The 26,735-nt window shown below is 48.8% G+C and overlaps 3 protein-coding genes across 11 annotated transcripts in view; all 3 read right to left on the bottom strand.

The window, feature by feature from the left end:
* Positions 1 to 2,637: 2,637 nt before the first annotated feature.
* On the bottom strand, positions 2,638 to 6,511 carry DIABLO (diablo IAP-binding mitochondrial protein). 2 transcript variants are annotated; one of them, XM_030958917.1, is made up of 6 exons: positions 6,452 to 6,511; positions 5,699 to 5,813; positions 5,366 to 5,497; positions 4,388 to 4,498; positions 4,191 to 4,287; positions 2,638 to 3,244 (listed from the first exon to the last, which is right to left on the bottom strand). In XM_030958917.1, exons 1-6 carry the CDS (start codon positions 6,496 to 6,498, stop codon positions 3,036 to 3,038), a joined length of 711 nt encoding a protein of 236 aa, XP_030814777.1. In that variant the 5' UTR covers positions 6,499 to 6,511; the 3' UTR covers positions 2,638 to 3,035. The 2 variants fall into 2 exon arrangements, with proteins under 2 accessions (XP_030814777.1, XP_030814778.1); XM_030958918.1 differs by having other exon boundaries at positions 5,366 to 5,494.
* Positions 6,512 to 11,134: 4,623 nt separating this feature from the next.
* On the bottom strand, positions 11,135 to 19,915 carry VPS33A (VPS33A core subunit of CORVET and HOPS complexes). The gene is made up of 13 exons (XM_030959174.1): positions 19,787 to 19,915; positions 19,606 to 19,671; positions 19,399 to 19,526; positions 18,754 to 18,943; positions 17,863 to 17,979; positions 17,313 to 17,487; positions 16,426 to 16,619; positions 14,670 to 14,796; positions 14,435 to 14,502; positions 13,824 to 13,961; positions 13,311 to 13,448; positions 12,982 to 13,150; positions 11,135 to 12,602 (listed from the first exon to the last, which is right to left on the bottom strand). Exons 1-13 carry the CDS (start codon positions 19,886 to 19,888, stop codon positions 12,409 to 12,411), a joined length of 1,806 nt encoding a protein of 601 aa, XP_030815034.1. The 5' UTR covers positions 19,889 to 19,915; the 3' UTR covers positions 11,135 to 12,408.
* Positions 19,916 to 20,707: 792 nt separating this feature from the next.
* The window catches only part of CLIP1 (CAP-Gly domain containing linker protein 1), a 59,686-nt gene continuing 53,658 nt past the window's right edge, over positions 20,708 to 26,735 (bottom strand). For all 8 annotated transcript variants that reach the window (XM_030958698.1, XM_030958705.1, XM_030958703.1 and 5 more), the window contains 6 exons: positions 23,732 to 23,849; positions 23,340 to 23,499; positions 23,190 to 23,236; positions 22,468 to 22,473; positions 22,233 to 22,357; positions 20,708 to 21,636 (listed from right to left, as the gene is read on the bottom strand). In XM_030958698.1, coding sequence (XP_030814558.1) covers positions 21,414 to 21,636; positions 22,233 to 22,357; positions 22,468 to 22,473; positions 23,190 to 23,236; positions 23,340 to 23,499; positions 23,732 to 23,849 — 679 coding nt within the window. In that variant the 3' untranslated portion in view covers positions 20,708 to 21,413. The remainder of the gene's footprint in view (positions 21,637 to 22,232; positions 22,358 to 22,467; positions 22,474 to 23,189; positions 23,237 to 23,339; positions 23,500 to 23,731; positions 23,850 to 26,735) is intronic.

Below are 26,735 nucleotides of genomic sequence, written 5' to 3'. Positions count from 1 at the left end.
AGAAAGGGAGTGGAGTGGGGAAGGAAGAGCTTCAAAAATACATGGCCTTAAGACAGCAGTGATGATGATCTGGGAGACTGGGCTCAGCCTCCAGCCCTTTGGCTTTTGCAGAAACTCACAAAGGTTTACATGCACTGGAAACTTTAGCACAAACACTTTCTGATCTGGCTTGAGAGGAGCCACGTGTTTTGAATCGTCATGGTGGCAGGAAGAGTGGCTGTAGCTTCCCATGTTGTGTGGGAGGTGTTTGGTTTGTTGTCGTTGTAATGTTGTGTATAAATAAAATAGTTTTGAAGAGTATTTACATGGGAATATTCTTAGGTCTTCTGAAAGCTAAGAGCCCTAAAATCCAGGGAAGGCTGAGATCTGCTGCTGGGTATTTGCATTAAAGAGGAAAATGTTAGTGGAAATGGATACCTGCCACTTCTTTTTCTGTGAGCTGTTCTCTGCCCTGTTCAGACAAGATGCACTGACAAAAAAGTGCTAAATCTGAACGTGCTGGAGTTGTTAAGATCAAATATAGGACTAAGTTTTGGTGGTTCTTTTGTGAAGCTTATCAGTATCTTCCTGCTAGAGCAGGAGCTGTGGATGAGCAGGAAGCAGCCTGGAAGCCTTAGGGGAAAAAACAAGCAATTGAGTAAAGAGGAAGTGTGTGATTAGAGCAAGCAGAGTCCTTTGTGCTGTGCTGTTGTAATTGCTGTCTGTAGTGCCAGCTGCCCAGCATCCATCCATCCCCCACCAGATGGGAGCTGGAGCTTTCAGAAGTGCCCAGGAAGTGCTGCCAGGAGGCTCCTACAGACAGGGACACCCTGAGAGCAGAGGTGTGGCAGCTCTCAGTGGGATGTTGAAGGATTGCTGTAGGCTGTGCTCTCTTGGCCCTCTGGAGCACCTGGGGGAGCTCTGGCTGAGCCCCAGGGCTGACCCAGGCTCTTGGGGCAAAGGTGCCACCTCACAGGAGCTCTTTCTGTGCCAGGTGTGAGAAGGGGTTTGTCTCAAAGAATTGGTGGGTGTCCATCCTCAGGGTGGTCTTGTGCAAGCTGTTACTGTGTTTTCTGGCTGCAGCTCCAACAGGGTTTCATTAACTGTAGCTGAGAAAATGCCTCTGTGTACTTTCAGGTTTGTAAACAAGGCTGAGTGTCAGCAGCAAGCCCAGGTTCTGGGCACAGTTCTCTGGGCCCTGCTGCTGGTCCTGGAGAGGAGACTGCACCGGGCAGGCACCGTGGTGCCCTGTGAGCTGCTGTGCCAGCACTTTTGTGATCCACTCGATGCTTCCCAGTGCAAACTCAGGAGCACAGAGCATGATGTCATGTCTGTTGTGGGTTTAGGTGTGTGGGCTAACCCCCAACTGGCAGCTCAGCCACTTTGACTTGGCTGCACTGGCTGGTTGGTTCCAGTCACATCGGGCTGGATGTGTGTGAGAAGCTCTCGGGCAGGAGGAGCAGTACATGCAGTGAAACGAGAAGTGGGGTCACAGCAGGGCTGGGAGCAGGCCCTGAAAGGGGAAGAGGGACTTTCCTGGCTTAGCAGGCTCCTGGCAGTGCCATGCAAACATCTGAGTAAGTTACTGTGGCATCCTGAAAGGTACACAACTTGTTTGTGCACTCGGGTCAGGGGCTTGGCAGATGTTCTTCAACTGCACAAGGTACAAAAGTAGAGCAGCTGTGGTTAGAGGTTGACCTGAGACTGCATTTGGCTCCTGAGGGCTCAGCTGTGCCACCACCCAAGTAATCCTCTCACCACAGGAGTTTTTTTCCCCTAATGCTCCAGCCCAGAGCTGTGTTTGGCACAGCAGACATGGGCAGCTCCCTCTGAGCTGAATTCCAGACTGTGCCATCCTCCTTGGATACAGCAGCACCCAGTGAGGAGCAAGGAAAGATGGTTTGTTAATTTTCTTTTTACTACTTAATCTATAAATGAACAGTGCTGTGCACCTGAGATTGCATTTGTTCCAAAGGCAGCCAAAATGAGATATCTTTTATGCTGCAGGTAAGAAAATTCAGGCACAACTCAATTTTGTAACACCAACCTTGACACAGATACATCAGATGCTAATCTGTGGTGAAAAACCTTTGATTAACGTGTGCTTTCTTACAAAACCTGGCAGATGGGAATCCAATCATCAGTGATAAAGTTCAAGTGGATGCTGTTCTACAAAGCAAATTTCACACCAGCTGTCAAGTTAGGAAATGAACGGTGAAAGACACCCGTGGTTTTGAAACCTGCAGTGAAACATTAAGCTTGCAAAAGAAATAATTAAGATTATTTCCTGAAACTTGAACTGGGAAGCATTCAAATATGTAAAACTCTTTTGCTCAGTGCTTTGTAGAACAGTACACAGCAGCTGCCGAAACAATTTTGTTTATAACTACAATATATTGAAAATCAAACCTTCCCATTGCTTCCTGGGGAACCTCCCCCAGGGGTGATTCTGGGTGAAATAAATTTGCTGTGCTGAACAAAACTGCACCAAGAGCCTGGGTGACTCCATGGGAAGTTCTCAGCTCCAGAGCAAATATTTCCCCTGACTGCAGCTCAGTGTAATTTGGTGCAGCTGCCAACTCAGAGGTTAAAAACTTTTAAATTCAAATAGAAAGCAAAGCCTAATTTCTTCCCCAAATGGACACACCCACAATGAGCTGCTTTTGCACAGTTTAATAGAGGCATCTCCTCATAGTCATCATTTATCTTACAGGTTAAAAACAAGGATTTTTAAATACACTTCTGAGGCTGATCCCACAAACACACCAAGGGAGCAGCAGGACCCTCCAAGCAGACACAATTACCACCAGGCCATCCCTGATAACAGTCTTCACATTTGCATAGATAAACACTTAAATAAATGAATCCAAAAGTATTACAAACAAGGTAAGTTACAAACAAAACTGAAGCCTTCCAAATACTTGATTTGTAAAGCAATCCTTTTTGAGGGGAAAAAAAAATGGAATCACAGGCTTATTTCAGCAGTTTTACACTATCCCACACTTCAGAGCTTGGGACTGTTCCATGTGTGACTGACCCTGGGAGCTCAGTTCTGTTCAGTCCTCCCGAAGGTAAGGGTCATCATCTGAGTTTCCTAAAACGCCCTGTGGCAATGAGGAGTCCTCTCCTCGGGCTTTGATGAGCTCGTCTGTCTGAGCTTCAGCTAATTTGGTCTCTGCTTTCTGGGACAGCAGCCTCACCTCCTGCACCTGGGACTTCAGCACCTGGATGTGGCTGCGGGCTGTCACCGAGGCCTGGTCTGCACCTGCAGGGAAGGATTGGCACCCTGGGTTACAGGAGCAAAACCTGGGCAAACCTTCAGCTGAGGAGATGGATGGGATCATCATCTGCTTTGCTGTGTGGTGAGGGCTCTTGGGCTGTGTCAATGCTCAGTATTGTCCATTTACCTCAAGCCTTTTGTCTGCTTTGAGGTGTCACTGCTCCCTTGAATTCTCCCATCCCAGCGGGATACAGCTGGGGTTGGACAGGAGGGATCACCTTGTGCCAGTGGGTTTGACAGCTGAGCCCAGCCCAGTCCCTGTGTGTCAGAACCTTTCAGTCCTCATCCCATCCTGGCACCTACAGCAGTGGGAATACCTGTGGCACTGCTGAATTCCCACCATTCTCCTCCCATGCTCCCACAGATTTCTGGGTCTTCTCCAGAGACCTACAGAATGAGGGTACCTCTGTGTATTCACTGCTTTCCCTCCCTTCTCCACTCCAGTAACTTTGCCCATTTACCACAAACCAGTCCATAACTCAGTCTCAGAGCTCTCAAATCTCTCCAGGGATAAAAACCCCAAAATTAGTATCTTTTCCTTCTTTAATATAACTAAATCCAGCTGGAAAGTCCTCCTGGATTCATAGGCAGCCTTGGTTCTGTGGCTCCCAGGACCGTGTTTGAGCCTTGCATTTAAAAATAACTGAACTTTTCTCTCAGACATTTTTTGCCATGGTTAGTCCTGACCTAAACCACATGTGAAGTTTCCAGGCCTAGCTCTCAGAATAACCCACAGACTCGCAGCCTAAAGCAGAATGTACGTGCTCAGCACCTCTAAAACCAGGCACCAGCTGTCAGCTGTGGTGTTAACTGAGTGTACACTGTGTGTCTGAACTGGGCTGAGAGAGGGACAAGGGGCAGAGGGACAAGGGGCAGGGGGACAAGGGGCAGAGGGAGAAGGAGCAGAGGGACAAGGGCCAGAGGCTCAGACCTGACTGATACGCGGCCTCTGCCGCCATCTCCGACAGCCGCAGCGCCGTCATCCAGCTGGACTCCAGCCTGAGGTACTCCTGCTGCTTGGTGGTCATCTGGGAGAAAGAATCAACAAGGTGTAACACACCTGAGAGCTCTCCTGAGGTCTGAGAGCAGAGCTGAGAGGCAGATGGTGAGGGAGGTTGGTTTGCTCACATCCACTCTGGCTCCTATGACCACCTGCCAGACCGCATCCACCTCTTCCGAGTTCATTTTCCCGAGGAGATGTGAGTATTGCTTGTAGAGAGACACCAGGGTATAAACTGCCTGTCAAGGAATCATTTTGCACAGTTACCATGACAGCCTGCACAGCTCTGGTGTTGTCTCGGTGTTAATTAGCAAAATTACTCTCCATACACTTGATGTACTGACAAGGATGTAAACCGGAATGCAAATACTTTACTCAAATTGGCACTTCAGTTGCAAAATTAAAACTGTGTCTTCTTGTTTCAGACTTCAGTATGGCTCATGCCATTCTTCTGATGGAACTCAGTTCATGGCCTTAGAAAGGCTGAGAAGGGCAATAAAATGCCCAAGAACAGAGAGCTCAGTACACAGGTAATATAAATAACTGTTATGAGTTTCTTCAGCCCCAGTTCTGAGTTCCAGGGTCATTTTGCCTAAGAAAAAAAAGGGACTTCTTAAAAGAGCATGGAATGACAGGACAAGGGGAATGGATTCATGCTGACAGAGGGCAGGGTTGGATGGGATGTTAGGGAAAAATTCTTGGCTGTGAGGGTGGGAGGGCCCTGGCACAGGCTGCCCAGAGCAGCTGTGGCTGCTCAATCCCTGGAATGTCCAAGGCCAGGCTGGACAGGGCTTGGAGCACCCTGGGACAGTGAAAGGTGTCCCTGCTCATTGGACTGGATGAGCTTTAAGGTCCTTCCAACCCAAACTATTCTGGGGCTGTCTAATTTTAACCCAAAAGCAACAGTTTAACAAAGCTAAAAGTAACTTCCACATCTGGTGTAGAACAGTGACCCCACAGTTCCTGAGGGACCTGACATCTTCAACCCTCCTCACTTTGGTTAAATTAATTTTGCAAAAGCCCGTTTGGAGCGTGGTTTAAGGGGTGTAGCCAGTGGCAGAGCAGCTGGCAGTGCCAGCAGTGGGGGTGCCAGGCGTGGGGCTCACCTTGGTGTACTCGGTGAGCGCCTCGATCAGCGCGTACGTGGTCTGGGAGAGCAGCGTGGCCGTGCTGTCTGTCACCAGGGACACGGCTCTTCTGATCAGGGCATCGTTGCTGAGGGACCCCGAGCTCTGCTGCTGCAACACAAGACACCCGTGTCACCCTGTGTGGCCTCGTGTGACCCTGTGTGACCCGGCCATCGCCCTCCCCACGGACACCACTCCAACACAGCGGCGAGGAAAAGCTGCGAGAGCCAAACTCTCCCTGAGGATGCAGCCCCGGGGGAGAACCAGGACAGGCAGGTGGGTTTGGGTGCAAGGAGGGGGTGCTGGGGGTACCTCCACGACGGGGACAGCGCACAGGGCCACCCCCAGCCCCACGGCCTGGTGCCACTGCCCGCTCCTGCCCGCAAGGCCTCGCTGCCGGACGCTGGCCAGGACGGGGAAGCTGCGCCTGGAAAAGCAAGAGGCAAAGTTTAGCAGCAGAAACATCCCAGTGTGGGGTGGGAAATAGGGATCAGTGAGGAGAAGGACACCCAGAAGCCGTTTGAGGGGAGCTTGTCTACGCCAGGTTTCTGTGATGCTGCTGTGTGACACTGGATGAGTAAGTTTGTTTCAAATTTTGTATTATTGTTTAATGGTAAGTGCAAGAAAAGGCAAGCACAGTAACTAGCGCAATATTAATACTTCCAGAGAGAAAACGTATGTTAGCTGGTACAGGTACACTGCTGATAGTCAATAACACTGGAAAATAGGTTAAAAAACATGCTTAAAAGTGGCGTGTGGTACATGCAGGTGAGAAATGTGACAGGTTTGTTAAAATCCAGCGACACTTGGGTCTCTGTGGCCAGTTTTACTTACAACCCAAGCTGTGCAAATGCCCTGGGGTCAGGGGCTATCATGGAAATATTCGAGCGGAAAAACAGAAGCACAGAGCAATGAGAGGTTTTTTTGTGGTTCTACAGCAATTTAATGAAAACAACGGTGGATTTTCCTTCCTTCACGCCGTGTACTCTTTAGCCTACAGCCTGCGGGTGGGGAGCGCGGTGCGGGCAGTCCCCCTGAGCCTCTCCCCCCGGCCCGCCGCGGTACCTGAGCACGGAGCAGCAGCCCCGCAGCCACCGCCCGCCCGCCGCCATCTTGGCCCGCCCACCCGGCGCGCGGGAAATGACGTCACCCGCGCACCTGCAGGGGCGGGGCTGGGCGGGCGGGGGCCGAGCGCGTCGGGCGCCCAGAGCGGCGCGTGCCGAGGGCGGGAGCGGCGCGCGCCGGGCCGTGAGGGCAGCGGCGGGAACGTGAGGGGAGCGACCGGGAAATGTCCCCGGGGGTGTCCCCAGGGGTGTCCCCGCGGCCCCTCCGCCGTCACGGCCCTGTGGAGCACCCCCTACACCTCCTCCGTGTTTCGCCAGTATGCCCAACATCGTAAGGGTCAGAAATAGGCAGCAATTTGCCCAGCTGCTGGGAATGAGGAGGAGATTATGAAACAGGGTCTTATCTAATTATTACAAAATTTGGAGTGTGTAAAAATTCTCTTAAGAACGGGCTGTTCTTTCGTGTTTGGTTTTGTAGCTTTCAAGCCGGATAAGAATGTTTAATCTGTGAAACAGAGCAACCAACAAGCTTTGCGTGATGTCCAGGTGTTAGAAAACCAAATTACTTGGTGGTGGAATTGCCTTGGTAAGGTTTAGGACTTGGTGTGTTTTAGTGACATTAGATTTGGGAAAGGTGAACAAAGCTTGGGAAGAAGGATTTGGACAAAAGGAATGTGGAACTTACAGGCCATGAGGACATTGGGCAGAACGCCCAAGATAAGGAAGAAATTGAAAAATTCAACTTTATTTCTGTGTTGAAATCAGCTCCATTGAGTAAAAGGGAATTCCAGCATGGGCAGATCGTGACCACCAGCTCAGAGACACCAGTGCTCCTCACGGCTCTGGTTTAATTCATCTTTATTGTTCTAAAGTACACGATGCTGCTTTGATTTTGGGTGGTTCCATGCTAGTGATAATCTCCACCTTCTCTGCCAAAGGTTTCCTGTGCAATTCCACACAAAACTGGCCTTAATCAATTAAATCTAATCTTTTCAGTTATAGCAGGAATTCCTGCTCTCTCTCCTGTTTTCAGTGCAGGTTACTTTACTGAGGCAGTGCTGTAGCACACATATTCAATCTAACTCTGCTTTAAACATTTGTTCTAAAGGCTGGCACACCTGAGAGTGCCAGGTAACAACTCTGTACCTCAGAAAACTGTAGGGAGGGGGAACATAGTGCTGATCTGAAATGTCTTTTTCCAGAACTTCTAAAACAAATTAGAAGTAATTTCTGTGTGTCTGCATTCACACCCTTAATGAGGCAGAGCAGGACAAGGCAGGACTTGTTTGTTGAGATGTTGGAGTGGTGTTGCATCCCTGCCATCCCCTGTGCTGCGCTCGGCAGGGTGGGAATCTCAGGAGAAAACTGCTGGGAGGCTTTTAAACAGTTCAGAGTCCAGGAGACACAAAGAATCTGCGAGAGCCACGAGGATCTGTAAAGTGCATGCACGGGGATACCTTTTCTCTTTTAACCTTTATTGTTTTTACACAGGAAAATAAGAGTGCGGTGAGGCAGCGAGAGCACAGAGCTCCTGCAGGTTCGGCACAGGGGGAAGGCGCCTCCATCCCGTGTGCGGAGCTGCGCCGTGGCTGCCTCTGGAAAAGCTGTGGGAGCAGGAGCAGGGGCAGAGCCCTCACTTGAGCACCAAGAAGTAGGTGGTCCAGCCGGCCAGCAGCAGCGCCCCGAGCAGCACAGTGTAGCTGAACAGCACGAAGGCCAGCAGCTCCCGCAGCACCTTGAGGAAGTGGATGGCGAAGGAGTCCGGCATGGCTCTCCCGGATCCCTGGGGCTGGCTGCTCCCTGCTCCTGCCGGGCCTGGAGCAGAGGAACAAGGTGAGTCTTCACAGCAGGGACACCACCCTGCCACGGGGAGAAATCCTGTGAGCACCCAGAAGGTTGTTAGTGACTGCTGTGGGCCTGTTCAGAGCCCTGCTGAGGTGTTGGAAAAAAGTTTGGGATCTGATCAAAGTCTCCAGATCAGGACTGGTAAGAAAGCAGATGGAAATACAGAGCCAGGTGGTGGGTACGGCCCTGGGGGTGAGGCTGGGGGTGTTGCAGAGTCCAGCTGGCCCCTGGAATATCTCCCCCACTGGGGCTGTGCGTCCGGAAGCGGCAGGATCAGAGCGGCCGCTGATGGTGCATTACCAACAGCCTGTTCTGATCAAAGTGGTCAATTCCTCCAAGGAAGCCACCATTAATATTTAATTCTATAATTGCATCTAATGGAGCTACTGGCACAAACTGAGCCTTTTGTTTAGGAATGACGAAAACTGAGGCTTATATACAAGTTTGCACAGGCAAATATTTATATCTTGCGTTAAAAATAACCGTTAATGGGAGACATGGGATAAGATGCCTTAGAATTCATCTTCTAGCAGTATTGTATAGTCATATGTACACATTGCTTTGGAAGTGATTGCTCATTTGTTAGTTTAAATTAAATCTGAACTTTTCCCCTAAAGTTACTGGCTTCTTAGATTTGAAGCTGTGAAAACCCACCTGAAAAATTCTATTATCTCTTCAATTTACGTGTTCTTTTAAATTTTGATTGCAGCCGTGCCTGATCAACAGTATTGACGCTCTTGGTCAAGCACGAAAAGGGAGTTTAAAATCAGACTTAGGATAAAAACTAACCCAGAAGGATTATTTCTCTTCTGAACAGCCTAACGCCAGCTAAATGAAACTGAATTCCTGTCCTGCTGCCTGGAATGTTTTTTAAAGAGCTCTTGTGATAAGGAATTCACTTTTTGGTGTTGTTTAACGAGTTCAGCCATTCCATTCCAAGCTCAGGCACCTGTATACAGTACAGGAGTTACAGCATTTTTAAACCAGCTGTGGTTTGTCTGTTGTCAGAGCGTTACAGATTTCTGTCCATAGGCTGTGCGAGATTTCTGGTTATCTAGAAAGATGCTGATAAAGAAATAAACTGCTTACCCAGGCAGATGACAGGCTCTGCTTCGGCAAGTTCGTGTTTCTCCCTAGTTTTGTTCTGCAGCTGTCCCTTTTGCAGGGTTTGTGCTGTAGGCTGATCCCGCTGTGATCCAGGAGCAGAGTGAGTGTGTGTGTGTGCAGCCCACACCAGGACTGAGCTCTAGGTGTGGTCAGCACCAGTTATGATCCGACAGCGCCGTGGTGCTCGGAGCAGCCAAACACTCCCCTTCCCCTGGGGGCTTTGCCAACAGCATTTCCAGAGTTCCAGTGCCAGGGCTTGGAGTCACCAGATCAAAACTTGCATTTGTTGAGATGTGGGGTGTGCCTCTAACAAAACCTTGTGTCGTCTTACACATTTTGTTCTGTTCTCTCGAAGGCTGCAGTGCCTCTTGCTCTGTTCCCTGAGTGCCCTGTGCTCTGTGAGCCACTTGGGGAGGAGGATGCTCACACACAGCTGGGGCTCATCCCCAGGGTGGGGCTGTGCAGGCTGAGCCAGGATCTTTTACCAACAGACAGTGAGGGCTGAGGGCAGCCTAATCCCTGCACGGTCCCCCACAGGGTCACTGCTGTAGTGTCACCCTTACCCTCCCTCCCAAGGAGTCATCCCAACCTTTTAGAGCTCAAATGATGCAGCTCCTTTGCAGTGAGGGGAGGAGGGAGCCAGGCTCTATGTTTATTCTTAGCAAAACTGCTTCTGATAATGTATGAAAAGTGAAAGTGGAGGGGTAGGGTAGAGGTTGGATAATATTTTCCTTTTTTTTTGGTAGTAATGTAGACAGCAGAGAAGGAAGATTATGTACTGCAAATCAAATCTCTTACCTACAAAGATATTATGATGTAGAAAATGGTCCCTTAATTTAATTAGGTTCTCTTGTTATCAAATTATTACCCACATGGTCAGCAGGGCCTTGGATAGAAGCAGAACATCATCAGCTGCTCAGGAAGCCTGTTAAATAGTAATTGCTCCTCCAGGGAATTGATCAGCGTCAGGATGGCTTTTATTTTCTTGTTGAATAGTTCCAGGAAGAGGCTTTGGCTAGGTGGAGGGGTTACACAGTTCTAGAGTAGGCTGCAAAAAAACAGGCTGCAATGTTGGTGAATTCAGGGTTTACCAAGTGTCTGGTGTAAACTCTTAACCAAAAAAGTTTTTTTGTAGTGTTACTGATTGCTGGCCAGGGAAAGGTGAGCCACTCTGTGTTTTCCTTTATTCACCTGTGGTGTAGCTCAGAAACCAGCCTGGTCAGTATTTCCTTGGGACTAGTTCAACTGTTAAAATTTAATTTTAAAAAAAATCTGGAAATTGTGATACTACAGAGACCCTTCAAGGCCAACCCAAGGACACTCTTGTTGCTCTAAGTAAATTGCTTGTTTTTTCTCTGCACAGTAACATCTAATTTTTGATCCAAACCAAATTTAGTTTTCCTTTTAAATACTCTGAGATTAGCTACTTTAAATGGAACTTGCAGAGCAAACAATCCATGTTTGCTCTTCTTGCATCACTGAGGTTGCAGGATGTTTTTTTGTTAAGTCTGTCTACAAGCTGCCTTCCCACCTGAAAGTCTCCACTGACTGAAATTGTATTTTTCTTCAAAAGTTCAGAAATTCCACTTCTAATGTAGTATTACAGGTGGCAGAACAGAATTAAATTTTATGTGAGCCTTCATTAAAAAACACCTGGGTGTTAGAAAAAGAGTTTCAACTTAAGTAATTCAGTTATCCTGGGACAGGGAGACATGGACACAGCTACCACAGTGCAGGGTTTTATTTTATTTTTGTATTCTAGAGAAAGAGAGAGAGTGCAAACACTTCCAAAAAAAGATTAAATACATCTTTATTTTATTTCATTTAATAAGTCAGCTGGAGTTAAATAGATAGAGGGGCTCCATGGAGGGTCTGACTTGGCAGACTTCAGTTTTAGAAAATAAAACGGACCAAAACACACAGTCACAACTGTGACAACTTGGAAAAATTGAGGGATTTATTGAGACATATCATACATGATAACTAAGGCAGAAATGTTTGCTAAGAGAGTGATTTAAGGTGAGGAGTGGGCTTTTTTTTAGTTGCGTTTAAGAGTGAACTGCAGTGTGGAAGAGTCCCCAGTGGCTGTGGGGACACTGACAGTGCCCAGCCCAATACAGGCACCACCAAGGACCCTGCTCTGCCTTCCCCTCTGCAGCCAGGAGCTTCTTGCACAAAGGGCCCAGCCACCAAGCCCGTGGAAAATTCCATTTTACAAGTCTGAGCTCTGCAACAGCTTGTGACAGCAAGTACCACAGTTTATAACCTGAACAGGGGGTGAAAAAAGTGTCTGTTTAAAACCCACTGTTTACTGGGTCCCTGCTCTTGCTATTTTTGGCCCCCACACAGGGAGTGTTTGTGTGTCTTCAGCCATAAACTCAGGACACACTGATGTCATTCATACTCTGGAGGAGCTTTCCAGAGTCAGGTGGGTGTACCTAGGACAAAGGAGTCACCTCACAGTGATCCCTTCAGGGGACAAGTGAAGGAAAAGGCTCGAGGATCACAGGTACAGCTGTGTACAGATCTCTGACTGACACATCCAGTGCATCCATGGAATGGACCAGGCACCAGAGAGAGACAAACAGTCTGGGAATACTGGTATGAAGTCAGGAATAGAGAACATCCTGCCTCCTCAGCACCTTAGGGGGTTAAAAAGCAGAAATCACATCTCCCACCAAAGCTCAACAGAAAGAAAAAAAAGCAGCAGTTTGCCACAGAGAAGGGCCAGAGCCCATGCCTGCTGCCCCAGCCCTTGGCTGCCAGGTCAGACCATGAGCAGGGATTTCCCTCTTTCCCACTATTTATTGTTAGTGCCTTCCAACCCTGCTTGTCTGCTTGGAAGTTCCGCAGACAGCTGGAACACTGTGCAGAAGGGATGAGGGTCACGAGCTGGTCCCAGGAGAGCTTCCTTCACTGCCATGTTTCTCCAACAGAGCAGCCGTGCCAGCTGACGTGCCTGTGTCACACAGGGCCTCTCACATTTACTGTCTCTCACCACACACCCTAGAATGGGGCAGGCTCCAGTTTCTCCATCAAGGATTTGATCCAGGTTGTGCCGTTGATGAGTTTTGTAGTGGCAATGATGTATTCTGTGCCTCCATCCTCCATCTGCGACAGGAACCTCAGCGCGGCGATTTCTGCGTACGTGACCCCGCCCAGGAAGAACACCAGGGTCACTCTGTTCTCACCTTGCTGACCTGTGGGGTCACAAAAAAGATCCAGCTTGGCTTGGTTTGATTTTTACAGCTCCCCTGCATCAAATGATCTGAATTAGAGGCTGGGACACAGAAATCCACAGTCTGCTGCCAGGATGTGTTTCTGTTTGAGACTGATGCTGACCCTCTTTCACATAACATTACTTATTAACATCACTGTGTAAGTTTAGGGTTTATTTTAGAACTCTGATGAGAAGTTAAACCATTTGTCAAAGGAGGGTTAGGTCAATCTAGCACTGCTGTGGGACAGGGGGATGACAGAGAGACGTGGACTCTGCCTGCCCTGATTTCAGTTTGCCTCGCTCCCTGCTCAGACAGACATATTTTCCAGTAAACCACAGGAAAACAAACCCAAACTTACGCTTTTTCTGCAGGCCAGTGGGGAGCTGCTGCCTCTCCTCAAAGTGGGGCCCTGGCAGCATCTTCAGAACCTCCTCGATGCTGCGCCAGCCCGGCCGGGCCAGCAGCTGCGCCAGGCGCACGCTCAGCGGGGCGTAGCCGCTGTACACGTACGAGATGTCATTGGGGTTCTGGGGGGCACACACAGAGGGAGGGGACAGCAGGTCAGTGATACCTCATGCTGCAAAACAGCCTCAAAGAAGTCAGAAACATTAAATAAAAAAGGAGGTTTTCCTGCTGCACATAATTCTATAGTTAGAGGTAATGTGTGCTGTTGAGGCCACTGTTTACCTGCTCATTAACATCATCCATCCACAGGCGCAGTGTTTTCCTGATTGTTGGGTAGTTATTCCTGCCACCTGTCTGGGGTTTCAGGAGTCCAGCCTTTTCCAGGTTGTTTAAGGTCAATATATGTTCATAACCATAAGTCTGGAATATGAAGAAATAACCTTTAATACCATGGCAATAACCCATGACCAGTGTTTAAAACAGGAAAAAAAAAAAGCAAATATGTTTGTTTAAAAAAGATGTTTGTTTAAAAAAAGCTTTTTGGTTAAGATCTCTGTAGAGTATATCCAATTTAGAGTGTTGAAATAATATTAGTAAAAAGTGATATAAATTTCTGTATCTACATGTTGTAACACACAAAAGCACCTCCCAAGTATCTGCCCAAACAGAAACCCAGTGCTCCCTCTGTGCACATTATTCAGGTGTAAGATGTCTCTGTCTAGAATGGAAGCGTAGAGCTGAAGATTTGATGTGGATTTTCTCAGGAATTTACTCCTCCAAATGTTACAGCCTAACCTGGAGAATCTCTCTTTTGTAATGGTCCAGAACCTTCTGCTTCAGCCCACTATTGCACACGGATTGCAAACAAACGAGACGCAAGATCTTGATTAATGGATGTTTCTGAGCTATGCAGTCTTCAATATAATTGTTAACCTATTAAATAAAATAAGAAGCAATTATTTAAAGAATTGTTAAAGTGCCCGTCAGACCTGGAAATAAAGATTTGGTTTGCCTGGTTCTCCAAAACAGCAAGAAAGAGGAGCAGCTGCTCTCCAGGCAGCTCAGGACCATCTGTAAAACAGTGACCCAGCTCTGGTTCCACTTGGGCTCTCCCTAGAGCAGTCCCTCACTCAGTAGCCAGATGTTGCACTGAAAAATTCTTATTAACCATCTTCTATGTTCCACTGATCCCTCAGAGCATGGGGTGCCCTGGACAGGTCAAGCACCCCAGCTATGCACAGGCAGTGAGAGGTAACTCAGAGATCCATTTCAGTGGACATCATCTAGATCAGACGTTTCCTCTCTCAAAAAAAAACCCCAAAACTAAACAAAAAACCAGAAAAAAACAAATGGAAAAAAATGTTTTTTGAAGACGTAAGAGTGGTTAATTGCCATTATCTGCTTACCTTGTCTGTGTCTATTCCAGACATGAACTCTTGCTCCACTGTTAAATTATCAAAGAAATCTTCAGATGCTTTGGGAAAAGAATAAAAATAAATACAAGAGCAACTGACAGCTTATGTTTTACAATTAACATTTCAGCAGAGATGCACTGGATGGAGCAAAGCCAGTTTTTACCAGGCTGAGTGATGTCCACCAGGTTACCAGGCATCCTGCAGGATTTAAATGACTCCTACTCACTGGTGATGTCTTTGATGAGCTCTGCGATGGAGGTGTGGTTGGCCAGCGAGCTCCTCGCCGCCTGCATGTGAGGCAGCTGGGACACAAACTGCTTAATCTCTCCAACAGTCTTGGCATGGTGCCTTTCCTGAAGAAATCCATCACTTGGGTTAGGCCTTGTTCATGTTAGTAACACCAAACAGATCATTTTATCATGAAGAATTATTACTGCACTCCCTGCAGGGAGTTAGAGCTACACAGCCTTTTAGACAAAGATGCTTACACTCAAGTCACAGCATTACCTGTAACAGCACTTGGATCATGGGGAGAGGCAGCACGTAACACAACAGGATCATCAGACTGTTATTTTCCATTATCCCAGTGTTGTACATCATTTTATCCACATTTGTCTGACTCCAGCCATCACTAGCTGCTCCTCAATTTCCCTACCAGGGCAAACTCCCTTTTTCACACAAAGAGGAATTCCTTTGCTGGCTGACAGGGAGCTCTAGGCCAATGCTGTCAGAACTGGGGAACATCTCCCCTTGGAGCAGGAGTGAAAGGTGCTGAGGAATTGGGCTGGCAGGGTCTGCCATTCACTCTACTTGGTGGTAACAACATGCCAGGTTTTGGGGCAGGATGTGCTGAAGCACCATGCAGAGTTCAGCTCCAGAGGCCTGCACTGCATTTGGGCCACTTGCCTCTTGCTGCACTTGGAATAAAAATAGTAATAATTTGACTCATATGTGAAGGATTTAAATGGGCAAGTGCAGGCAGGAGAGTCGTGATGGAGCCTGTGACTGAAGAAGTCCTCTGCTGCTAATATGCTGCTGTTTCATTATCACCTATTACTGCTGACAATTTCTTAGAATTCTCTTTTTTAACAAGCAGAATGAACAATCCATCTTTAGCACCTCCAGCACTAATAGTGCAGAAGCAGAGCTGCACTGGGGGATGAGGCTGAGCACTCAGTATTTCAATTAAAGTACCACTATCTCATTTTAGATGTGGCAGAGGTTAAGAGGCTAAAAAAGCCCCACCAAGGAAATACAATCAAAGAGTGAACAAGTTCTCTTGAGAGTCCCCATTAGATCAGAAAAATAAGATATGGGATCTCAGTTATGAATCATCAACAGGATGTTTTCAACAAAACCACAAACATGCCCCACACAGCTCTCCAGATTTGTCTGTGACAAGCATGAATTTACAGTTCAAACCTCCTGCATGACAATTGTCTTTTGCAAATTTCTGTTGTTTTTGATGCCAGCCATAATACTCTGTGAAAGTACATTCTGGTGTTTTATTGCTTAAAGCTTTTTCTCTGCATCCTGAAGGGAAAAGCACCTTTCAATAAACAGGTAACAAGAACAGCCAAGTGGAATTGATCAGCACACTAAAAATCACCTTTGGCTTCTTGCAGAGGGAAGCAGCACCTGACTCCTGCAGACTGAAGAGAGCAATTCCTGTTAGGGGATCTGTGGGCTTACACAGCACAAGGCTGGATTAGGCAAGCTCTGAGCAGAGGGAAAGCCCCAGAACAGAGGTGTGGAGAGAAATGAGGAACCACATTACTACAGGCTTATTAAAAGGTGTTCTGATCTACTCAGAACAGTCCAAGTGGAGCTGACCTCATCCCAGGGCAGGGGAACAGACTGCAACAGCTTCCTGTTTTTCCTCTGGATGGGGGATTATTGTGGGAGCAGCTTGAGCTGCCAGTCCCAGCCCTGCTGAACACAGACTGCGAATTATCTGATGCACTGCTGGACACAGGCCTCACCTCAAAGGCTGCTGAGATGATCTTGGCTTTCTTGCTCAGCACTGACCCCACAGCATTGAAGTTCTTGTCTCGGATTTCAGCATAAAGCTCTTCTGCAGAGTTCAGCTGGAGCTTCTTGGGTTCTGTGGGGAGATCTTTGCCACCTTCCCCCTGCTTCTTCGGGGCAAACTTCTCAGGAGGGAGTTTCACATAAGCTACCAAATGAAGAGAATAACCCTTGTAAGGACTGGAACTTCATCAGCAGAAGTTAAGATCAGCAGGCTGTAGAAATGTGTCCCCTGAGCTGGAAACAGCTCTGAGGAGCAAAGGAATACTCACACTCAAACCACTCAGTGCCTGTGTGTTAATGAAGGAGAGTCTCCCTGCACTCAGCCAGGGACCTACACAAACATCAGAACCCAAGTGCCAGCTGCTTGCAGAGAGGCTTGGAGGCAGCCCAGCAGCCAGTCCAGTCCAGCAGGAGGGACTACAGCCCATAAATGCCTCTCTGGAGTTTTCTTACCCCCTGAGGAGCAGGACAGCATTCTGAAAATGGCATTTCACAAACTGTCCCTGTCCCCTCAGTGTGGCACGTGATCCAGGCAGGATGGATGCTGAAGGCACACACTAACATTCCCACTCACACACTCTCTGTTCTGTCACTGTGCCTGCACCCTGCCAACAGCCAAAAGACGCCCTTGCAGTAACCATGGACTGTACTTGGCTCCCCTTCCCAGGCAAAAAGAGCCAGAGTGGATCCTGATGGGCTCCAGCTTGGGACTGAACAAACCCCAGAGTGATTTCAGCTGAGCTGCTCCCACATCACATTTAGTGAAGCACAAACCCACCCAGCACACTGCAGCTTGCCCCAGGACACGGAACAGCTGCCCCTTCCCCACAGGACTCACTGTTCTGGATGCCGTAGATCTCATCGATCAGCCCCTCGTACGTCAGCTGCGTGGCCAGCGGCGTCAGCAGGTCCACGTTGCGGTCCAGCAGCAGGAGGGTATCAAAGACAGGAAATATGGAATTCTGGCTCCCAGGGAACTCCCGCTTCATCCTGATCATCATGTTGGCCACGTGCTGCAAGGAAGTCACATCGCTCTGGTTAGGGTGCAGATGGATGTGACCTCTGGGCCCTGCAGGCACGTGCTTGTAAAGGAAGGGGATGGCAGGAGGTACAGGCTGGCTGATGGATGGGGCAGGACGAGACTCAGAAAACAAAAGTCCTTCTCTGCTGCTCTATGCAGCTCAGCAAGACAGTGACGGCCAAAGCTCTGCATGCACCTCAAGCTACTCCCTCACCACAAAAAATACCAATTAAACCATGGGTTAATCAGAGAGAAGCAAAAAGGATATGTGTGTGTCATGGCTGGATTAAAAAAAACCCAGAGGTGCATTTAACCAAAGATTCCTTAAGGCAGTTCCAAAGAACAAGATGCATTTGTTCAGCCTCACCCGAGCACAGTCGCCCTTCCCAAAAATCTGCGGGATGGTTCCATAGAGAGCCTGCAGGGTCATCAGCCCCTTTGCTGCATGGTACAGACTGGTCTGGTCACTCTCCAGGTAACATTCCTAAAGAACAAGAGGGATTCTGATGGGAGATGTCAATCCAATGCAGATGCTTCCACAGCAGAGCAGGGTCCATATGAACAGTTCAGAGGAGACACAGGCTGGGGACAAACTGTGGCTGTTGGCATATATGGGCTTTATTACCTGTGTTGTCACTACATCAAATCATTTTTTTGATCACTAGACTCTAGTATTTTTTGAACTCCAGACACAAATCCAGTTTGATGGAGTAAAAGAAAGTGACTGGAAGGACCCTCTCCTGCTAATTAGGCCAATCAGGGCACCCAACACCTCATTACAGCTGCAACCCTGCCACATAGGGATACATGTAGGACAGAGAGGGCCAAGAAACTCCCAAACTGTCCTGGATGCAACACTCTGGGGATGCAGGACATGCAGCTGGGATGTGACAGCTGTTAATGCTCAGTGCAGTGAGAACCATCACACAGCTCCCTGGCTGTGCAGGAACACAAACTGTGCTGGCTCCTTGTGACAACTGAGTGCTTTAAGCCTCAGGAACACTCCACTTGTGACACTAACACCAGCAGCTGAAGCTGCAGGAACTGGGATGCAGCTCGGTGTAGTGACTGCTCCTTCAGCATTTAGTGTGAAAACGCACAGGGAAGTTCAGGCTTCATGATCAAGCCAGGTTTGCTCTGCAAGGCCTTTCCTTGCTGTGCAGGTCACTCACAAACCCTCTGAGAGCTGCTGCACCAGCACCAACGTCCAGCACCAAGCCACATTCTGCTTTCCCTCGAGGAGGAGGTGAGCGCGCACCTTGAAGGCGCTCTCGGACTCCATGGAGAGCAGGTCTCCATCGAAGGGGATCAGGTCCAGGCTGTACTGCTCGCGGTGGATGAAGGAGCCCAGCACGCCCTGCTCCTTCAGCCACTGCTCGCACAGGAGGCTGCGGCGCGGCACGAACAGGATGTGGAAATCCCTCTGCGGAGAGCGGCCTCTGTCTTCCCTGCAGGAGCAGAGCACTCGGTCACTTGCTGCACACGGAGCAGCACAGAGCACGGGAGGGGGCATTGGAGTCACACAAAACAGGAATGCTGCACTGGGTTATTGCCGACTCCTGGATTTGTCAGTGTTCAACCCTGCGCAGCCACAGCTCTGACAGCAGGGCAGGGGGACGTGGCTGTCCTGCAGCTCCCAAAAGGCACAGCAATCCAAGCATGGCTTATTCCAGCTAATTAGAAGGAATGTACGTCCTCGCAGGGAGGAACGCACCCTCTGCATCCCAGCCAAGGTGAAGCCCCCCTGCGCAGGATGTGTCACACCCCCATTTAAGCCGCAGTGCTGCGGTGTGGTGTCTGCACATCGCTCTGGTTCCCTGCACAGGTGTAACAAAGCACACGGTGACTGGGGCCACGCCTGGCCCCTCCTCACGGCCGCCCTACCCTGCCCTGCCCGCGGTACCTGAGCACGTTGTCGGTGATGATGTCCATCAGCTCCAGCTTGGGCCTGACGAAGAAGATGATGTTCTTGACGTCGGCCGGGGGCAGCCGGCCCGGCTTGAGCGTGAACATCTTCTCTACCTCATGCTCCTGCGCGGAGGCACGGCCGTCAGACGAGTGCGGGAGCGCCGGGGCCCGGCCTCCTGCCCCCGGCCCCCGCGGCGCTTACCTTGAGCAGCGAGTACTGCGCGATGAGCCCGAAGGGGCCGGTCAGGTACTCATCCCACACGATGGCCTGCGGGAAGGGACGGCGGGATCAGAGCGGCCACGCCACACACGGGACACACACGGGACACACACGGGACACACACGGGACACACACGGGACCCCCCCGGCCCCGCCGTGCCCACCTTGGAGCCCGCGCACTTGTCCAGGAACTCGCGCAGCTCGCGCCGCCCCGCCTCGCGCAGCGCCGTCATGTTCACCCGGCCCGAGCTCAGGTGCGCCGCCATGGCCGCCCGACTGCGCGTGACCGCGGGGCGGGGCCGCGCAGCCGCACAGAGCGCGGGGCGGGGCCGCGAGCGGCACGGGGCACGGCCGGGAACGGTCACGTGTGATCGTGTGTGTGTCACGTGTGTGTGTCATGTGTGATCATGTGTGTGTGTGTGATGTGTGATCGTGTGTGTGTCCGTGTGTGTGTCATGTGTGATCATGTGTGTGCCGTGTGTGGCCACAGGCACCGGGCTGCGCCAGGGACTATGAGCGGCCGCGCCAGGGAACCGCTTCCCCCTGCGCTGGGCACGCTGAGGCCGCACCTGGAACCTCGTGTGCAGGACCCTGAGGGGCTGGAGCGGGTCCAGAGCAGGGGACGGAGCTGGGAAGGGGCTGGAGCACCAGGAGAGGCTGAGGGAGCTGGGAAAGGGGCTCAGCCTGGAGAAAAGGAGGCTCAGGGGGCCCTTTGGCTCTGCACAACTCCTGACAGGAGGGGACAGCCGGGGGATCAGGCTGTGCTCCAGGGAACAGGGAGTGGCCTAAAGCTGCACCAGAAGGGGTTCAGGTTGGACATCAGGAGGAATCTTTACTGAAAGGATGATTAAATATTGCCCAGGGAGGCAGTGGAGTCACTGTCCCTGGAGGCATTTAAATAAGGACTGGATGTGGCACTCAGTAGTACCCTGGGCATGTTGACAAGGTGGTGTTGAATCACAGATTTGGTCTCAGAGGTCTCTTCCCAGCTGATGGATTCTGTGATTTACAGTACAGCCCCTGGGCCTGTCTGTCCCCATGAAGAAACCCTCACAATGGAAATGCAGAAAAGAAAACACTTTTTTTTTTCCAAAATATAACTTTATTTTATATATGCATATATACACACACACCACACTCACTATATAGAAGCTGAAAGAATGCAAAACAGGGATGGCCCACAAACTGTTCCAGGTGTGCACAGATGTGCACAGCGTACAAGTTTCCAAAAACCCCCAGCAGCTCCTTACCTGCGTCACTTCCACGTTTCACACCAAACCACAACCCAGAGCTCACGGCACCGAGCGACATTGCAATCAAAGGAGTAAATGAAAATAAAGATGAAATATTTCTCAACTCAGTCCAGTGTCAAAAAAAAGCTTAAAAATCTAAATGTACAAATTCAGCCTTAAAATGGTTTAGTGCAAATATGAAAATTAACAGCATATTTTTAAGGTATTTAAATAAGCTTTAATATAACTCTAGTGCTTCATTCCTATACATGTTTTCCCACCAATAGATCCAACAGCACAGGGGCATTTCCTGCTAAGGGCGGGACAAACCCAGAACCTGGGAAGAAACAGCATAAAGTCACTTGTTAAATCATTTATTTGTCTTTCACTGAAGTTTGTTAAAAAGGGACAGGGGGTATTTATTAGTGGAAGATCAAAATCTTTATGCTTGTAGGGATTCCAGAGTGGGTGGGCAGGGGAGCGGGGTCACTGTCCCTTGTCCTGACATTCAGCACAGGCGGCTGCTGGTGGTGCGGAGGTCGGGGGCGCTGTCCCCCCATCAGAAGGTCTCGTCGTCGTTGCAGTCGGCCGTCCAGTGGCCGAACACCTCGCAGGTGTCGCAGTAGGGCCGCTCCTCCCGCCGGCTGCCGTGGTGCGCCGAGTGCGGCGGCTCCTCCAGCGCCTGCGCCTGCGTCGGGCAGTCCTCGGTGTCGTGCAGGTCGAAGCAGCCGCAGATGTCGCAGAACAGACGCGGCTTCTTCTTGGACAGGCTCTCCTCCTCACTGCAAGAGCAGCACCAGCACCAGTCACACAGGAGCTCGTGCTTACTGAGACTCAGGAAAGCCACAGAGCTCCACCAAAATTAGGACACAAACCCTTCTCCACCACCCTGCAGGGCCCCCTCCATCCCCTACACTCTAATACTCACTGAACATGCTGCTGTTTGTGCAAATATTTGCACAGAGACATTTAAAAGAAACACATGTGAAAGAGTTTCTCTTTCCCCTTAAGAGAGTTGAAGTTTGAACATCAAATAGGTTTTAGTTGTATTTCTCTGGATTGGTTTTTCCCCTCCCAACACAGCTAAAGCCTCTTGGGAGCAAAGACTCTTCTGCACTTGGAAAGGGCCAGATTCACCAAGTCATACAACAGACATGTCATGACACATCACTGTTTGAGACTGATAACTACAGAGCATCACTTGCACCCCCAGTTACACCACAGTGTAAAAAGAACCCTGGATTCAACCACTGAACTCAGGGAAAGCTCTGTCTGTCCCTCCTGACAGCTGGGATCAGGCTGGAGCATCGTGCAGCTGCCAAGCAGCTCTACCAACAGTTCCCAAAACAAGAGCCAAGGTTTCCTTTAGGATTTGTACCTGTCATAGTTATTTATCTCCTCTTCATTGCCATTGAGGGCTGCTTCACACATTCTCTGTATCTTCAAGTTCAATTCTTCATTTCTCCTTTGCAGATCCACTATCACTGAATTGAGGAAGTCGATCTAGGAGAGCCAAGGACAAGGACAGTCAGAGGGGCAGGGGGATGGCACCTCCCCCATGTGACCAAGGAACACCTGGGAAATTAACAGGGGAGGGAAGAAGTGGAACCAACCTCGCCCTGGGGGAAGGAAGGGTTTCCATCAGCAGGTGAAGCCAGGGAAGCAGAAAACCAGAAAAAGATGGGTGGTTAGTGTATATTCATGACAGCTCTGGTGGCTGCACAACTGGAAGGACATTTTTTAATCACTGTGCCTGACATTCGTGATCTAACAAAGGCTTTAGCATGAGCAGAAGGTGATTCTATTCCAACCATATTTTCTAGGCATTTGTTGGCACAGGCCCCCGAGGTCACTGTGATTGTCCTACTCCAAATCCCATCCTCCTGTGCCAGCTGAGCACCTTCTCCATTACTGCCAACCCTTGTTCCAAGTCCAGTTCTGCAGTTAGGAAGAACTGCAGAGCTCAGAGGTACCAGGAGCCCATTTCTCCAAGATGGCAAGCACCAGCTTCAGGTGGGCCACAGCTTTTGCTCATGCACATCCAAGAAACCTTTGGGAATGCCAAGGAGCAGTGAGAGCTCTGCTGGGCTGTACCTCTCGGGCTGCAGGACACAACTTGCCACCCTCATTTCCTGCTTGTTCCTCACATTCCCTTGTTTCTCCAGTATCACTCATCACTTGATTTAGTATTTACTGTCACTGACATTTCCCTTCAGAAGCTGAGGGGCTACAAGAGAAATCTGCCCGCTAAAACCCGGTAAGGACTGTCTTTGGAATATTCCCCTCTCCTACAGCCCCACTGCTGGTTCAGCATGCTCATGTGCACATCCAATACCTGCTTCTCTCTTGCAATCTCCTCCTGAAGCAGAGTAGCAGCGTCACCTTTAAAGGAACAAACCAAACAAGGTACAATGTGACCACGGCTCAGTCAGAAATAACGTCACAGGCTCTGAGGGCACGGACCCTGGAGTGGCTGTCGCTTTACCTGAGGGGCTCATTACAGTCAAAGGCTGCTCGTTGCTTTCCTTGAGTTTCTGCTCCAAGTTCTTCACCTTTTCCTCAAGTTGCAGTTTGTCAGACTCCAGTGCCTTCACCACTGACTGCAGGGTTTTTGCAGAAGCGTTTTCTCCGCGGAGCACCGTGATCTGGAAGAGTTGTTTGGCAACACTTGGACCTTCCAGCACCAAGGCCAGGGCCCTTGAAGCAAGGGCTGAACAGCCACAAAACCACCTGCCAGGAGTCACCTGGCTCAGCACAGGCAGCTGAAGATGCTAAGGTTTGTTTAACTATGCCACATGAAAGAAAAATGATCAGCCAGCACACAAAGCCTCTGGCTGCAACTTAACTGAAATTAGGAATCATCCATTCCTCATTTACCTCATGCCTGAGTTTTTCCAGTTCCTCATCTTTTTGTGTGATCAAGGCACTAGTAACATTGATGGATTTCTGTAAAGATGCTCTCTCTTCATCAATTTCTTTTTTTAAAGTCGATTCTCTAAAAGAAAACCAAGTAAAAAAACCAGAAGTCATCTAATGAATGGGTAACTGTAGTGGCCTAAAGTAGTTTCATTTAATTTCAAGAATTAAACTACTGTAAGAAGTGCTTCTTAAAAAACAAATTACAATTTACTACTTGACTAAAGTTTTATATATGTACAAGCATTTCAGGTCTTACAACTGTGGAAACAAAGCAAAAACTTTACCTAGGTAGTACATGCCAGAATCTGCATAGCACCGTATCCATTTGAATTTAAAGGAGCAAGTTAACAGACTGGGGAGATATAGGATAAACAAACATGTTGCACAATGTTCCACAAAACCTAACTCGAGAGTTTTGTTACTTCTTGAAAATTACTGACAAGCAACAAAACAGGCATGCAAAGCTCATTGTACAAGTTGTCATGCAAAGCATGGATGAGGCTGGAAATATCAGCTGGTCCTCACTAATTTCAGTGACATCACCATTTCCTGCACATGGAGAAACCACATGGGATTTGTTTTACTTCATGGGAGAAGGGTTAAAAAGAAATCCTCCAAAGCAGGCACAACTCTCTCCTGTGTACATATATCCAATTTTACCAATATTTTCCATGGCTCTAGCAGAGATACAACTTCTGCCTACGGCTCCTGCCTTAAGGCACCACTGCTGTGACACCCTCACACTGGTGCAAGCTGATCTTCCTGACAGGTCACAGAACACACAGTGAGTAACTGTCCTCTGATGGGAGGAGCATTGCCACAAATTTCCTTACAAGCTGAAAGATTTTGGTTAAAAAAGAAAACAGAAAAGAAACTTCAAACCATTAACTTTCCTCCAAGAAACTCTTCAGTGCAGGCAGCAGTGCTGCATCAGCTCTGAGCTCCTGCAGGGACTCTGAACTGCTCTACACTCCCCAGCACTGCTGAGGGATCAGGAGCAGAGCCCATCCACATGGGGGGATGCTCAGGGAACAGCTATCGAGCAAAAATGGCCAAGTTTCCATCTCTGTGGTACCTACAGTTAGTGAGAGCCACGATACCCAGACCATGAAACACAGGAAATCTCACCCACTCGAGAGAAACTCAACAATGAGAGCACAATCAATGCAATTCTTTCATTGTTCAGGTTGTACTCGGGAATGGAAGCAGCAAGTGGAGAATCTGGGGTTTAGAAAAGCTGAGGCAGCTACCAAACGAGAACCAAAATTTGATTTGGTTTTGGTACATTTTTACAATGAGAGAATCAACAGAAGTGGAAACACAACAACTTGCAGACTGTGTGATCTTGCCTTCAAATCCAAGTTATAGTGTTAACAAAACCCAAAAGGGCAGAGGCATGGAAAGGCTCCCTGGCCAGCCCTGAGCCAGCCAAGCACTCAGAGCCCCAGAGCCACCTCCGTGTCCTCCCGCAGGGCTCCCCAGGCTCTGCCTCCCCGAGGTGCTCAGTGCTCTGTCCCATGGATCACAGGCACGTGGTGCTGTGGGAAGGATGTGCCACCAGTGCACGGGGTGCTGCTGACAGAGCACAGCTGCAAATCCAGGATCTGCTGGGAAGAAAACCCTGAGGACATCTGGGAATCACATCTGGAAGTTGCTGCTCACGAGCTCTGCTGCACCCGAGAGTTCTCCCGAGCGTTCCCGAGCTGTGCACGCGGCTGGGGAAGGGCAGATGGAACCCCAGTGACTCAGCCCATGCTCAAGAGCTTGTGATTCAGCCAATGTTTCCACTTGGTCAGATCTTCACGGAGAGATCAGGACCAAACAGATGCTTTTGGCACAAATGTGGTGAATTTGCCATTTGTCGGGCTTGGTTTCAACCAGCACAACGCTGAGGTGGTTGAAAAAGGCAAACAGGGTGTAAGGATAGAAATAAAATATTTACAGACTCAATACAGGAGCCTCGAATGCTAAAACACAAGGGGAGAGAAAGGAGAGAAGAAAAGAGGAGAGAAAACAGGAGGGGAAGAAGGTCCCTGTGCTGGAGCTTTGGGTTTTCTTTCCCTGGACAGTCTCTCCAGGAGCTGCTCCAGTGAGGGACCCAAAAATGCTGGACCTGGAGGAGCTACAGCCAAGGAAGGTGCTGATCCCCAAGTGTGGATCAGTTCCAGGTCACTTCCAGGCACAGCCTTGGCTGCTGCTGGGAGCATCGTGTGCACTGGAGTCACACACACGGAATGGGAAATAACTGCACTGGGAGAGCTTGCAAGGAAAATCTTGTGGAAACTATTTATTTTATTGAATAAAAATTGATTTAGTGAACTTAAACTCTTTTCCTGCCAATTCAAGTTCAAAACATCTGCTTACCAGCAGGGGGGAAATCAAAACAATAAAAATGACTTTCATTTAAATGCCATTCTAAAACTTCACTTTCTTGAGAAGCTTAAACCAAGTTCTGAGCAGTGTGTGGAAGTTGTGGGAGAAAGGGGTTTGTTTTGGATTAGCATTAGAAAACAAATCACCCAGATTCTTCCCTTACTACAAAAATAAGAAATTCTAAGAATGAAGCAAATACCTTAAAGTGCTACTGGGTAAGCTTTAAAAATGCAAGATAACAAGAACCACATGTTAGAAACATGGAGTACAAATGCAAAATACTTTAAGGAAGAACAATATTTGCACCAAGGGCCTTTTCTGTTTTGGTAAAAAATATATAGACTTTTTTTTTTTATTTTATATATATATATATATAGAGCTGAGTGTTTTACAAAACAAAAGCAAGACACCAAGGGACAAAGGCAGCCAAAATATGTACAACAACTTTACTAAAAAAAAATAAATTATTTATTGTAACGTGGATAGACTTTCTTGAGTCTTACCATTAAAGACACACAGATATAGCAAGGGAAGCAAGGGCAGGAAAGGGAAGAGAGAGGAATGAGATGAGTATCCATAAACAGCGAAG

Source organism: Camarhynchus parvulus, chromosome 15 (assembly GCF_901933205.1).
Source record: "Camarhynchus parvulus chromosome 15, STF_HiC, whole genome shotgun sequence".
In the NCBI taxonomy this organism is placed as follows: domain Eukaryota; kingdom Metazoa; phylum Chordata; class Aves; order Passeriformes; family Thraupidae; genus Camarhynchus; species Camarhynchus parvulus.
The sequence above is the reverse complement of the archived record's forward strand: the minus strand, read 5'-3'. Positions and strand labels throughout refer to the sequence as shown.